Source organism: Rhinatrema bivittatum, chromosome 13 (assembly GCF_901001135.1).
Source record: "Rhinatrema bivittatum chromosome 13, aRhiBiv1.1, whole genome shotgun sequence".
Lineage (NCBI taxonomy): Eukaryota > Metazoa > Chordata > Amphibia > Gymnophiona > Rhinatrematidae > Rhinatrema > Rhinatrema bivittatum.
Window position 1 is genome coordinate 50,728,242 of NC_042627.1, and position 16,003 is coordinate 50,744,244.

Genomic DNA, 16,003 nt, shown 5'->3' on the forward strand with positions numbered 1-16,003 from the left:
GTATTATCTGCCTCATCAATATGCGTTCACTGATCAGTAAGGCAAGCAATATTGCTTGCTAGCTTAGCTCACAGAGACAGTGAAAGATTCATGTCAGATGCTGAGCTTAACCTTCCACTGTTTCTCCTGAGCTACAGATGGCATCATCTTAACCTATTGTTGAGTTAGAAAGAACTTATTTTATTTCTAAGTACTGCTCTTGATGACATGCTGTGCAGTAGATAAAAAAAAATAATTGACAGTGCCTGTAGAGTATGTCTTCTATCAAGCAATTAATGCTACACTGCAGAGGTTTTATTTAATCTTACAGAATGGAGAGGCAAAATTGGCTTTCAGTACTATATAGCCTTAGATAAAGCTAAAATTAATTAAATAACATAATTACTAGGAGTATTTCTAGCACAGTTATTAGTGTTTTACATAGGAATTTATAATTTCTATTGAATACACTACATACTAGACCAGAAAGGATATCCTGATATGCCAAAGTGCTAAAAAAGTGGATTTTTTCAGATTCTTATTTAATGTTATGGGTTTCGGTTTTTAGATGGGAATGGACTGTGTCTGGGTGCCTAGTGGGTAATTATATCTGTGAGTTTATAGGGGTAAAGCTGGAGAGGCTCTTTGGAGGGACTGGGGAGGTCAGCCTTTGGCGGGTTGTAAAAGCTATGCAGGGATTGCACAGTGTAGGTGCTGGCTGGCAGACATGATAGAGCTGATGATCTGGGCCATGGGTTACCTTGAGTGGGAACTCCAATTAGCCGGGCCTGGATTTTCCACTGAACCCTTGGGTGGGTGGGTTTGATGAATTCTGGCTAGATTTCCTAGTTTTATTTATTTTTTTTTTTTATGTGTTTTCAATATATCCCGTTTCATTGGTTTTATTTGTCTGAACTTGGTTCAGGTTTGATGTGATATATTTTTATGATTCAAGCATACACACTGCTTTGGACAGTTTTTACGATAAGAAAAAACACGAGATGATTTATAAGTTCTCTATTTTCTGGTGTATAGGTTGCACCCCTCTCTCAGCAGCCCTTTTCATGAAAAATTCAGTATATAAGTCACATCGTTAGGCAAGATGCGGGTGCTCACGGCAACAGGCTTTTGAGAGGATGAGGTATAGTAGGTGAGTGACGAGCATTCCGGACGTATGTGGGAGGCGTCCTAGGGAAGCGCTGAACGCTAATGGGCTGCGTGGTGTGCAAGCCACTGTTGGTGAGGTCATGTGGAGAAGTGAGTGGCATGGAGGCTGCGCCGGTAAGGGGAGAGAGAGAGACAGAGACAAGAGACATACTGGCACTGAAAGCACCGCATATTAGTCGCACCGGTATAAAAGACGCAGTGACAGGAATATCAGAAAAAATGTGTCTTATACATTGGAAAATAAGGTAAAATAAATTAATTATTGAAATCTATTAAATCTCTTGCTTTTATAGGAAAACTATGGTCTAACAGGGAAATAATTCTGAATACTGTTGAAGCCTATGTCAACATTACTATGCAATCAAATTAAAATTATGCACTAATTTTTAAGGATCTATACAATACTTTAGTATATAATCTAATTTACTCGAAGAAAGTAATTTTGTTTATCAGTGATGTAACTAATGATAGATAATTTAGACATTACATTTCACTGAAATAGCAGTGGATTACTTAAATATTTTGTGCGTATCAGCAGTACATTTCTATTTTCAAAGGAATAGATATCAATACGAATGCATATGGTTATAATCTGAAATGGCAGCAATGAAAATATGAAATAAATATTTTTTAAAGTTTTTATGCTTTCTAGGGATGACATAACTAGCAGATAGTAGTCTGAAGGATACACAACACTCAAGTACAGAAGTAGCATCAAAATGAACACGCAAACAAGAAAAAACTAACCCCCCCCCTCTCATAACTGATGAATCTCACACTTTTGTATACAGTGAGAGTCAAACCTATACTTCGGAAAAGAAACTAGTAATTGTTAACATCTTAAATACTTACAAATGAAACTTTTCATCCCATACTGGATTCAGATTTCCAAAAATAGTTTTAGTTCTCCTCTTGGTTTTCCCAATTTGTACTGTAACATAAGGATCACTGGAGCCAGTTTTGTCCTTTGCTTGCAAACCTTGAGCACAAACCACTAAAGGAAAAGTAAAATTTGTATTCTTTAGTATGCATAGTTGCCAGAGTTTTTAAAAGAAAAATTATGCAGAAATTTATAAACCTAGGGCAAGGGTATTCACAGCTGTCCTTTGAGAGCCCCCACACACATCTGGCTGTCAGAGTGGAGATTAGAGAACAATGGGCCACAAACCAGGAAGATCAGGGTTCAAATCCCACTACTGCTCATTGTGACTTTGGGCAAGTCACTTTACCCTCTGTTGCGCCAGGTACAAACTTAGGGCCAGATTCATTAAGGCTTTTCTCCCAGTTTGTATCTATGGGAAAAATCTTTAGTCAATCAGATCCTTAGATTGTGAGCCCTCGGGGGATAAGAAAGTACCTACAGTACCTGCATGCAATCCACTTTGAAGTGCCAAAAAGCAGAATATAAAATAAATAAGGGTAGAAGTGTTTGCACTTCAAGGCCTGGAATTGAATACCACTGATTTAGAGATTATTTAAAGTAAAATATACAAGAAATAAATAGAATACATTGCTCATTAATAGCTCTAAATAATAAATAGTTACACCATGAATGAGGCCAGCTATTTTCTGCATCATACCGGTAGTTAAATCTCCAGCACATGTAGAAATCAACATGTTGTTAAAAGGTTATTATTTCTGCTGTTCTGCAATGATGAGAAGGATGAAGACCCTTTGAAGTAAGCACTATTCTCTGAGCTGTCACATCTAACCTAGAGGTGACAGATGGGAAGTGTTTTAGGGAATCTTTGGAAGATGCAGTGCAATCCTCCTGGAATAAAATATGCTACACAAACCTGAATTATTACTGTCATTCAGATCTGAGGCAAATGATAATATAAGGTCTTGTTTTACCTGCATGGAAAGTCAGCTGGTATGCATAATGGGAGAAAATATCTTCTTTTGAGCCTAACTTCAGAATATCATTTTCTTTCACTTATTTGAGGCTAGTAGGGCAGGTTTTATCTGCTGAGTTGAAATACCTATTGGCCAGGGCTTCCCAAATCTGTCCTGGTGACCCCCACAGTCAGTCAGGTTTTCAGGATATCTGCAATGAACATGCATGAAATAAATCTATACCTATTGGGTCTTCAAAGTATGTAAATTGATCTCATACAAATTCATTGTGGATAATCTGTAAACTTCATGGCATGTGGGGTTACAAGGACAGGTTTGGGAAAATGCAGTTGCTTAGTCCTCCCTCTCCCCGATCCTTGGGGGTGGAAATCAAAGGGACCGCGAGAGGCAGAGACAGGGATGGCTCCCCACGATCCTTGGGCATCGAAGAAACCGACGCAGGAGTGGAGGATTCTGTCCATTTTGTTGAGGCGAGCATGACACACAGACGACATCCACGGACATTGTGCGAGGCCCCCAAGGCAGAGGATGCAAACCTCATGCGGGTCCATGATGGACACAGTCCGTGGGCACTGATGAAAACCGGTCGATGCCATGAAAAAGACCTGGCACGTGGTCGATGGCCAACGGGCACTGGGAGGTGGAGAGTTGGGAATCGACCGCAAGATCGAGCAAAAATTGAAAAGAACCTACCATACCGGGAGGGCACCGACCACGAAGGGGGACCCGACGAGGATTAGAGAAAAACTCGCAGAAATTCGAAAGAAAAATTGAAAAAAAATTGTAGCTCCACAGACTACGAGGCAACTGCACCGCAGAAAAGAAGATTCTGAAGGGGGACCTCGCGGGGACGCATGGATAGTAGCAGGCTGAGCATGCTCAGTCTGCTGGTCAAAGTTTCTAGAAACGTTGACAAAAGTTTTCCGTGCCGGGCTCCATCGGATGATGTCACCCACATGTGAGGGCTAACATCCTGCTGTCCTAGGAGAAACCCTGCTGTGAGCATTTCCAGTTCAGATAAATTTTATCCAAGATGACTCAGCTGGATGCACTGTAAGAACTGCAGAAAATATCTGTGTTTTATCAATATTTCCTCAGCAATTCCTTTTCATCTTAAACCAACCATATGACTTAATTCTGTCAGTGGGCCATCAGAGCCAGGGTGTCTAGTCCTGTTGTCAACATGTGTACATTTTTTTTTCTGTTATTTTACATCATGAAATTAAGATGTAAAACCGAATTTCTGATTTCAGTGAGGGTACTTTTCAAAGGGTTGTGTTATAAAATTACCCCCACAAAGTACGCAATTTGAAAATCTACACACAGTGTTTTTTCCAAAGGCAGCCTGTTGTGCAGCTGCTACCTTCTGCATGCACCCTGCAGATAGGAACAATTTCTATCATTTCATTTCCTTCACCATTCTTTCAAACATGTAACAAAGCTGAGTGCAGTCATGGCCTAATTAGAAATACATATTTTGAAATGGTAATGACATTTTAATTACTTACCAATGATGATCTTTTGTAACTAACTGCATTTTCCTTAGCATATGAAGCAATATATAAGTAATGGGGATGTGCATTCATTTTCAAATGATAAATGTGAAATAGAACACTCTTTCATTATGTACCTTTTGAAAATAAAACACAAAGAAAAACCCCTCCAAAATGTATTGGGTTTTTCGTTTTATTTCATAAGGCAGTCCTGGGCCCCTGACTCAGTCTCTCTCTCTGCCACTAGCCCACCACCTCATTCCCCTTTCTCCCCAGTGCTGGCAATATAAAACAATTAACCCCTCACGGGCCTCCCCCTATTCCTGCCCCCCGATGAAGCTTCCCATCTGTGGAGTTCCATACAGCTTCTGGTCATACAACAGAAAGGCACTGACCTCAGGATAAGTCAGCGTTGTTTTCAATTCAGGACCCAGGAAGGTGAGAGCAACTTGGGATAGCTCTTGCTCTGTTTGGATTACTGGAACCCCAGAGATGGGAGAAGCTGTGTCGGTGTGAGAGAGGGATAGAGGGGTGCACATCCACCCAGAACAGATACTCTGGTAAGTGGGTGGAAAAAAAAATTTCTATAAATAAATAAATCCCTAATAAGTAACTTGGAAGGAAAAAAACGTGCTTTTTTTTTGGTTAATGTGACCTAATGATGCTGTTCCACTGCACTTGAATAACTGTCTCAATAAAAAGTGACAAAAACCAGTCTAAGATCTGAAGTCACATGTAATCTTAATTCCTGAAAAAAAAGATTATAAATGCAGGGCTAGTTTTACCTCTTTGGCACCTGTACATATCTGAGGGGAGGAGGAAGATTCCCCCTCTAAAGATGTGGGGTCCCCCCTCCCCATGGAAGTGCTGGGGAGAAAGAGATGTCTCCTCCTCTTCCCAAGGCCAGATTTAAGATTGTGGCACCCATAGGCAGAGTGCCACAGTGGTGCCTCTCCGAAGCTCTGCCAGCCCATGGCCTTTATTCAAGTAGAAGCAGGGTCCTCTCATTGGCCTGGATATTTTGCGCCTTCAAAATTTGGCACCCTAGGCAAATGCCTACGCCTAAATCTGGGCCAACCTCCTCCAGAGAGGCACCCTCTCTCCCAAGCACTGCATAACCTGAGCAGTAGTGTCCCATCAGATCCACAAGGAGGGATCGGCAGAGATTCTACAGTGCTCTGAAACCCGCTGACCTTCTTCCACACTTTCAAGGTATCATATCCTGACAGTACTCTCCTGCTTATTCTGAGCAGGCTTAGAAGAAAGTACCACTAGGACAATGTTGGAAATGTCCTTTTCAGGTCTAGCACTCCTAGGCAGCTAACTAGTGGGAAATTTGAGCCTGTATTGAATGCAGCCTGTGGCCTGCTATTAAACATTTCTTCTCTTCTCAAACCTCGGCAAACGTATGACCTCTGGCATAAAAGGAAATGGTCATGGGAGTAGTTTTAAAAGACTTTCAAATGGTTTTATTTCTTATTCAATAATATGGTTTATATGTAGTGATTCCATTCCTGGGGGAAGGCTTTAGACCAGGGGTCCCCCAAACTCAGTCCTCGAGAGCTGCACCCCAGTCACATTGTCAGGATTTCCACAATGATTGTGCATGAGACCTATTTGAATGCACTGTCTCCACAATATGGAAATACATCTCAAGCATATGTATTGTGGAAATACTGAAAACTCGACGGGGTTATGGCCCTGGAAGACCAAGATGCTTTATAGGGATGTGAATCGTTTTAGGACGATTAAAATTATCGTCCGATAATTTTAATATCGTCTTAAACCGTTATGGAACACAATACAATAGAGATTCTAACGATTTATCGTTATAAATCGTTAGAATCGTGAGCCGGCACACTAAAACCCCCTAAAACACCCCCCCCGACCCTTTAAATTAAATCCCCCACCCTCCCGAACCCCCCCCCCAATGACTTAAATAACCTGCGGGTCCAGCGGCGGTCCAGAACGGCAGCGGTCCGGAACGGGCTCCTACTACTGAATCTTGTTGTCTTCAGCCGGCGCCATTTTCCAAAATGGTGCCGAAAAATGGCGGCGGCCATAGACGAACACGATTGGACGGCAGGAGGTCCTTCCGGACCCCCGCTGGACTTTTGGCAAGTCTTGTGGGGGTCAGGAGGCCCCCCCCAAGCTGGCCAAAAGTTCCTGGAGGTCCAGCGGGGGTCAGGGAGCGATTTCCCGCCGCGAATCGTTTTCGTACGGAAAATGGCGCCGGCAGGAGATCGACTGCAGGAGGTCGTTCAGCGAGGGTTCTGGCGCCTCGCTGAACGACCTCCTGCAGTCGATCTCCTGCCGGCGCCATTTTCCGTACGAAAACGATTCGCGGCGGGAAATCGCTCCCTGACCCCCGCTGGACCTCCAGGAACTTTTGGCCAGCTTGGGGGGGGGCCTCCTGACCCCCACAAGACTTGCCAAAAGTCCAGCGGGGGTCCGGAAGGACCTCCTGCCGTCCAATCGTGTTCGTCTATGGCCGCCGCCATTTTTCGGCGCCATTTTGGAAAATGGCGCCGGCTGAAGACAACAAGATTCAGTAGCAGGAGCCCGTTCCGGACCGCTGCCGTTCCGGACCGCTGCTGGACCCGCAGGTTATTTAAGTCATTTGGGGGGGGGTTCGGGAGGGTGGGGGATTTAATTTAAAGGGTCGGGGGTTGGTTTTAGGGGGTTTTAATGTGCCGGTTTTGCGATTTTACGTTTTTTCGATTTTTCACGATTTTTCACGATATTTTACCCCCCCAAACGGCAACAATACGATTCCCTCCCCCTCCCAGCCGAAATCGATCGTTAAGACGATCGAGGACACGATTCACATCCCTAATGCTTTAGATCATTCCTATTTTTTTAATTTATATTTCAATATATTGTGGTATTTGTAGTTACTGCTTCTATCATTTGAAATCAGCACTGCAAGTGCCAGTGCATCAGAATGAGGAAGTCAGAAATCCAGGATTAGCCTAAAATCTCTCTCCAGGACCAAGGACACATAGCAACCGTGAGCTCCAGAATCAGCAAGCCAACAAGCGGCAAAAAGTTAGCAAGATAAAATGATCTGGGTAACTTCTTCCGGATACTTAGTGAGACTTATTCAGATAAATCTGCCCTGAATAAACCCAGATAAAAGTTATCTGGACAACTTCATCGCAACCAGACTTGTCTGCCTAGCTCCAAATATCTTTTTATGTGAGTACGTTTTGTGAAGACAACAACCTGCCTAAACACAATGCACTCACTGAGCTTGGTTGGGGTGAAGGGGAAGGAATCGGGACCTTGATAATTTGTCTGGCTGACTCCCATAGTTAGCTGCAGAAAGTGTGTGTAAGTGTGTGTGTGTGTCTTTCTCTCTCTCTATATATATATACCACCTGTTTTTGTTAGAAAATCACCCTATATTGCATCAGAGTAGTATCTGCTATGAGCATTATCCTTCTACTGGTAAATTCAAAGACAAAATAACACTAGGGACTTGTAAGGTATTCCTGGGGACCAACGTTCCCTCTAATTTCTGAAAGGATATGTGTGCAAACATTTTCTTTTGTGCAACTTTTTATTCAATTTTGTGCACTATGAGTCAGTATAATGCGCACAGCTTACAGGGAGCAGTGCATATCTTCCCTTGCATTGAAATCTGTGCTTTATGATTGTAAATTTTTGTGGGACTTTTACTTGTTCATGATTGTGTACAGTTTCAGTTCTCTGTAAACAAGAACAATTTTATGATTATTTAATATAGAAAATCAGGAAGCAATAATGAAAATATTAATTTTTAGATACAATTTCAATTTGGACTACAAAGAAAAATCAGTCTTACCTGTGATGTTTATCTTAGCTGACCACTTGGACGTCCCATCCAACACACTCTGTTTTGCTGTCTTGGTGGCTTGCGTAAAGTCTTCTTTGGATACATGAAACATTTCCTGGATTAGTTCAAATACCTCTGGTCTATTTCTCTCTCTGATCTTCATTCGTTCTTTCATTGAAGTTATTATATTCTGAGTTTTGTCCTCTGCACCATGCTTAGAACTCTTCTCTGCTGCTCCTGGAATCAAAATCGAAGGCGGCAATGTATGTATTACAAACATATTATAGCAAACAGTGATCTACAGGCATGATAAAACACGGTCAGCTGTAAACTGCAGGCATACTGTCGTCATCCCATGGCCCTACTAGGAACTGCAGTGGTAAATCTCTCCAACGAACGTCTTCCAATGGCTAGAAGCAAGTTTGGTGAAATCATCAGTTGTATTTTTTTCCTTAATGAAATATTTTCTTTCAGAAAAATGGTAAGTTGGTAGACATTTTTCTTCACTGTAACAAAACAGTTTAATACATATAATATTCATATTGTTTCCTCACAGAACAATCTCTGCTTGGAAATCAAGAATTCAGCACTGGAGCCTATGCAATGAAGCTTAGCATGCAAGCTGAGGCTGTTTAGCATGTGTTAACAACAGTGCTCTATGTAACAAAGGCTTACCTGAAAAGTTATCCATCTAAATGGCCAATATATGATTTTAAAACTCTTATCTGGCTATATTCCAGATAGATAATGAGTTATTCAGCTGGAATACAGCTGGTTAACTCAGGGGCATTTCAGGGGTAGACAATAGGCATTTCTGGGAGGAGTGGAGTTAGCCAGTGAACCTAACTGGCTAACTTTGGCCATGCTGTAGGGCAGGTCTAAATTTAGCAGGATTTAAGACAGCTGGGTATATTCAGCTGTGCAGCCGCACTGCTGAATATCCCGATTAAGTTAGCCGGATAGGTGTATCCAGCTTACTCAACTAACTGCTCAGTGGCTGAATATCAACCCCCATAGTGTTTATATGCATGGTAAGGAAGGTGCTTCACATGCTAATATGGCTGTAGTATGTGCAGAGGAAAATACAAGTGTTAGATTCTCCTCTGCCTGCTATTTAGTGCTTCTAGGAGCTATGCTGTAAGCTTACACTTCCATTGTAGCTTGCCTCGTTTCCAGGCCCGGATCGCAGTAGGCTGCTATGGTGATCTGGGCTGAAGACACACCTACATTTGAGGTACAGGGGATGGTGAGAAGGTAAGGGTTGAGGTGGGGGGAATGAGGGGGACCCCTGGAGACAAATAGATTTGAAAAAAACAGACAGGATCGGGAAGCAGGGGGTGGGGGAGAGACAGTCACCGACCACAAGTTCATATATATATATATATATATATATATATATATATATATATATATATATATATATATATATATATGTATATCTCTTTGATTATTCAGATGCTGGGCACTTTGGGGATGAGGTGGCAGTTGCGGACCAGCAGGGCCAAGTCTTTGGAGCTCGGGTGGGAGGGAGGGGGTGCTGGTTAGTGTCTGTAGGCATGCAATCTTTTTTTTTTTATCCTCAGCACGTTGCTACTGAACCGGCTATATATTTTTTGAATATAGCAGGTTAAGGCTAAAGTTATCCAGGCTCACTTTTTCTTAGGTAACGTTAGATCTGTTCTCAGGCATGTCTAGAGTTAGCAGAAAATTTATCTAGCTGACTTCAAATATCAAAATTAGCCGGATAAGTTATTTGGCTAATTCAACCCCGCCCCAACAAGAATTTACTCAGATAACTTACAGCCGGATGAACAAGGAAAATATTCAAAACTAGCCATTTAGATGGATAACTTACTTGTGAGTTATATGTCTAAATGGCTTTGAATATTGATTGACTTTCTAGTTTATTTTCTCCAACCTGGCCCCGCCCTAGACAATTTTCAAAGGTGCCAATTTAATAATCCAACACTCAAAGTTAGGCACTTAAAACTCTCTGAAAATCGATCCCTAAGGACTCCATTTCCAAGAAATGCTCAGGGCTGACCTTAGGTGCTTAAACATTAAGCCCAAATTTTGTGACAGTTCAACTGAACATAGAAGCCTAAAGTTTTGGCTGAAAATTCACCTAAAAATTCAAGCACCTCAAACTGAGGAACTTAAATTCAGGCACCTGCAACTAATTTTCCTACATTTAGTTATCTAGGTTAGGTACCCAGTAGGGAAAATCAGTATTAAGAGCTTAACCTTTTTTTCCCCCAACCTAATTCTGTCCCAAAGCCACATTTCAGGAGGCAAAATTTAGGTACCATCCCTAATCAGTTCTCAAAAGTGCCGGTTTAGGCACCTTACACCATCGACCCCAAAAGACAAATACAAAAGGTTTTTCCTTCTTAACCAGGATGATTAATCCTCCTGCTGTGGCTATGGATGTTACATCATCTTGTCCCCAGTGGAGTCAGTTGGCAGGCTTCCATGTTCAACAGCTTTCCAATCTCAGCCAAAATGTCAAGAAGCACCATCTTCAGACCTTGTGCTCGACTCTTTACATAATCATAGCCAAAAGGCCAAGAAGCAAATTTACGATGCGTAGGCCAGCTGCATTTTCTGACACCCAATCAGGGTCATATGCAAAAGCAGTTAACCAGCTAAATGAATATTTGGAAACATATCCAGCTAAATTCTAGCTGGCTAATAAGTTAGGTATATAAAGAAGTGGTACGGACAGAATTTATTAAAAGCCAATCTTTATTCTACTATGGTCAAAATTTAAAAAAAAAAATTTTTTTATAGAGACAGAAACCTCAGAACTGGTAAACCTTGTATTTTTTTGCAAAGGTTTTTGAAGAACCAGTAAGTTCGATCATAGGTTTCCTGTTGTCTCTTTTTTTGTTTTTTCCATAAAAAGATTTTTAACTTATATATATCTTATTGGACATAATGTTCTAAATGTTTAGTGAAACTTGACATATTATGTTAGAGTGAACTTCCCTTACAGTTTTGTGTTACCATTAGTAGCACAGCCGTTATTTTCTGGCTTGTAAATTTTGAGCTGATTCGGTTAATATACCATAAATTAACCTCAATGTGTATTTCATTCAAATTTTTCACTGAGAAAGTTCTTATGCCTTTTCACGTTACAGAATGTCCTTTGAAAACAGTGTCCGTATCAACTTGGGAATACAGCCCAGGTTGGAGCAGGCAAAATAGTTGTTGTAACTTTATGCCTTTAGACAAAATGACATAGTTTGAAGACTTATTGCTTTGCCTTCTATAATGTAGCACTAATTTTGTAAACTTGTTGCAATATGAATGTTTCAAAACAAGTCTGTGCTTATAATCCCCGCCACAGTGTTGCATTTATCTTTCAAACTTGTTGCGATATCTTTCACCGCTTGAAACAAGTGTGTGCCTAGAATCGCCAACGTCAACGTTTCACATGTAGTTTCTTCAGGGCAGATTCTAAGAAACAGCAGGATAACAGAAAAACATTAATTTCCTTAAAGCAATAACAATTTTAGTCATTTTGAAACAAATTTTTGTACTCACGAGACTGTCTGTGGTTGGTAACAAGCGGGCTTCTAACTGCCGACTATCTCGGCTAGGCTTTTTATAGTACTCCTGCGTTTTGAGAAGTGACCAATCGAATCGTTCCCGGTGAACGTGCTGCACGTAGCAGCAAACTTTATTGCATGATTTTTGTTGAGACAATGAACAACTTTAAATCCCCATCGAATTGAATGGGAAAAGACGTCATCGTGACGTGTACATTTTTTAAACAACTTGTAAATATCAACGTACATTAATACTGCAATGTCAGTAAAAGTGTATTTCAACGAAAATGGTATATGATTTTCTTCCACCAGAATATCTTATTGTCTAATTAAACTGTTCCATTCAATTTTACTATTTAATCCCGAGAGTTCCTCCGCACTAAGCTTGAAAATCCATTCCTGTTCTCTACTATATAGGATCTTTTCTCTGTTCCCACCTCTGGCATCTGCTGTTATATGGTCAATGGCAAACCAACGGAGTTCGTGGACTTGATGGTTTTTTGATAAACAGTGCTCTACAATCGGTGCAGTTAGTCTTTTGTTTTTCAAACAGCTTTTATGTTCACTAATGCGGGAGCTTAGATTTCTGCTTGTTTGGCCCACGTATATCATGTTGCAGGGACATACGATGACATAGATGACGTAAGTAGTTTGACAGGTAGTAAATTGATATAATTTATGAGTATATCCAGTTTTAACACATTTGAATTCCTTTAATTCGATGGTTTGATTGCAGATTTTACAGTGGCCACATTTATAATGGCCTCGGAGTGTGTTGCCATCTAACGTTGTAAGTTTTGTGATTTTCTCCTTTAATGTTGAGGGGCATAAGATCTCCTTGAGATTTCTTCCTCTCGAAAAGGCGGTTCTAAATTCGAGTTCTTCTAATCCAGGAATTAATTGGATGAGATGCCAATGTCTACGCATATTTTGAACAATTCGTTTAGACATTGGAGAATATTTAATTACGCATGTCATCATTTTGGCGTCCTCTTCTTTTGGGGTTGACGTCAATAAAGCATCTCTATCATAATATAGAGCTCTCTTGAACCCGCTAGTAATTGCCTTCTTAGGATATCCTCTGTTTTTCAAATCTTTCGAAAGGTTAGTTGCTTGAGCCCTGAAAATCTGAGTTTCTGAACAATTTCTTTTATACCTCAGAAACTGGGAAAACGGCAAACTGGTCTTCAAAGGTATTGGATGTGTGCTGCTATAGTGCAACATAGTATTTCTGTCTGTACTTTTTTTGTATACATATGTCTGCAAATTTCCATTTTCATCTTTTTTGACTGTAACATCCAGGAAAGAAATCTCTTTAAAATGATATGTTAATGTAAACTGGATGTTTTCGTCACAGGTATTTAGCCATTTAAAGAATGAATTTAATTCTGATTCACTCCCATTCCAGAGTATAAAGATATCATCAATGTATCTCTTGTATAGGTGTATCTTTGAAATGAATGGAGATTGTTGAATCCATTCTTTTTCGAATTCTGCCATAAACAGATTTGCTAACGATGGAGCCATTGTTGCTCCCATCGCCGTCCCGGAAATCTGTTGATAGTATTTTTGTTGAAATATAAAAAAGTTTTTTGTTAAAGCGATGGTTGCTAATGTCAGCAAAAATTCACTGGGTATCCTGTGAGGTTGTTTCCTTTTGTCCAGATATTTCTTGACTATTTTCAATGCCTCAATTTGTGGTATGGAGGTATAAAGAGATTTTATGTCCAGTGTAACCAACCATTTATCTGAAATCTCATCTTTAACTTCTTCTAAGATACTTAAGAAATGACCGGTATCTTTGATATAAGATGGAATATGTGAAACGAAATCTTTAAGAAAACAGTCTACGAATCTTGAAAGAGGTTCTAGTAGAGAATCGTTTGAGGAAATTATGGGTCGTCCTGGGGGATTAGTAGTGGTTTTGTGTACCTTGGGAAGGACATATATTGTAGGTACTTTGGGATGTTTGGAATTCAAAAAATTATATTCCTTATTGGTAAGGAAACCTTTTTCTTTTGCTTCATCTATGTGTTTTTTTTATGACCTTTTGTAATTCTACTGTAGGATTCTTGGACAATTGGAGATAAGTGGTTTGATCTTCAATCTGACGTCTGATTTCTTGTATGTACTGATCTTTATTCATGATGACGATAGAGCCGCCTTTGTCGGCTGGTTTTACTATATAAGAAGAATCGTGTGACATTGAATGTAAAATGGAACGGGAACGTTTATCTAAGTTATCCACATATTTGAGTTTTTGATCTTCCAACTCCTTGACATCTTTTAATACTAAACGGTGAAATGAATCTATCAGCGGATTAATAGGACCTGGGGGTATCCAGGTGGATGGATTACTGATGATGCTAGAATCAGTAGAAAAATTATCATTTTGAAAAAAGTTCTTTAATATTAGCTTTCTAATGAACCGTTGCAAATCGATTCTGAACTTCCAGCAGTTCTTCTGAGGAAGAAGACGTGCGGAGTTCCACGGAGAATGTTAATTTTTTAGGCAACAATCAAAGAAACAAAAACAAGGGAAAAGTAGGATGGAAAGACCAACAACATACGCCAACTTCGAATGTTTGGACGAGGTCCCGGGGAACATTCAGAGGGAAGAGAAAGTAATAATTAATCTTTCAGATAAACAGCTTAGTGAAGAAGAAGAAAGAATTCTTAATTTGGGACTTTCATTTGTCCCGACTGAAAGACACAATCCTTTTCAGTTCAGAATCGATTTGCAACGGTTCATTAGAAAGCTAATATTAAAGAACTTTTTTCAAAATGATACTTTTTCTACTGATTCTAGCATCATCAGTAATCCATCCACCTGGATACCCCCAGGTCCTATTAATCCGCTGATAGATTCATTTCACCGTTTAGTATTAAAAGATGTCAAGGAGTTGGAAGATCAAAAACTCAAATATGTGGATAACTTAGATAAACGTTCCCGTTCCATTTTACATTCAATGTCACACGATTCTTCTTATATAGTAAAACCAGCCGACAAAGGCGGCTCTATCGTCATCATGAATAAAGATCAGTACATACAAGAAATCAGACGTCAGATTGAAGATCAAACCACTTATCTCCAATTGTCCAAGAATCCTACAGTAGAATTACAAAAGGTCATAAAAAAACACATAGATGAAGCAAAAGAAAAAGGTTTCCTTACCAATAAGGAATATAATTTTTTGAATTCCAAACATCCCAAAGTACCTACAATATATGTCCTTCCCAAGGTACACAAAACCACTACTAATCCCCCAGGACGACCCATAATTTCCTCAAACGATTCTCTACTAGAACCTCTTTCAAGATTCGTAGACTGTTTTCTTAAAGATTTCGTTTCACATATTCCATCTTATATCAAAGATACCGGTCATTTCTTAAGTATCTTAGAAGAAGTTAAAGATGAGATTTCAGATAAATGGTTGGTTACACTGGACATAAAATCTCTTTATACCTCCATACCACAAATTGAGGCATTGAAAATAGTCAAGAAATATCTGGACAAAAGGAAACAACCTCACAGGATACCCAGTGAATTTTTGCTGACATTAGCAACCATCGCTTTAACAAAAAACTTTTTTATATTTCAACAAAAATACTATCAACAGATTTCCGGGACGGCGATGGGAGCAACAATGGCTCCATCGTTAGCAAATCTGTTTATGGCAGAATTCGAAAAAGAATGGATTCAACAATCTCCATTCATTTCAAAGATACACCTATACAAGAGATACATTGATGATATCTTTATACTCTGGAATGGGAGTGAATCAGAATTAAATTCATTCTTTAAATGGCTAAATACCTGTGACGAAAACATCCAGTTTACATTAACATATCATTTTAAAGAGATTTCTTTCCTGGATGTTACAGTCAAAAAAGATGAAAATGGAAATTTGCAGACATATGTATACAAAAAAAGTACAGACAGAAATACTATGTTGCACTATAGCAGCGCACATCCAATACCTTTGAAGACCAGTTTGCCGTTTTCCCAGTTTCTGAGGTATAAAAGAAATTGTTCAGAAACTCAGATTTTCAGGGCTCAAGCAACTAACCTTTCGAAAGATTTGAAAAACAGAGGATATCCTAAGAAGGCAATTACTAGCGGGTTCAAGAGAGCTCTA

General features: G+C 39.9%; 1 protein-coding gene across 1 annotated transcript in view; it reads right to left on the minus strand.

The window, feature by feature from the left end:
* The window catches only part of UNC13C (unc-13 homolog C), a 688,103-nt gene that overhangs the window by 361,037 nt on the left and 311,063 nt on the right, over window positions 1-16,003 (minus strand). The window contains exons 8-9 of the mRNA XM_029574856.1: window positions 8,323-8,550; window positions 1,999-2,140 (exon numbers count right to left, since the gene is read on the minus strand). Of these exons, the coding sequence (XP_029430716.1) occupies window positions 1,999-2,140; window positions 8,323-8,550 (370 nt within the window). The remainder of the gene's footprint in view (window positions 1-1,998; window positions 2,141-8,322; window positions 8,551-16,003) is intronic.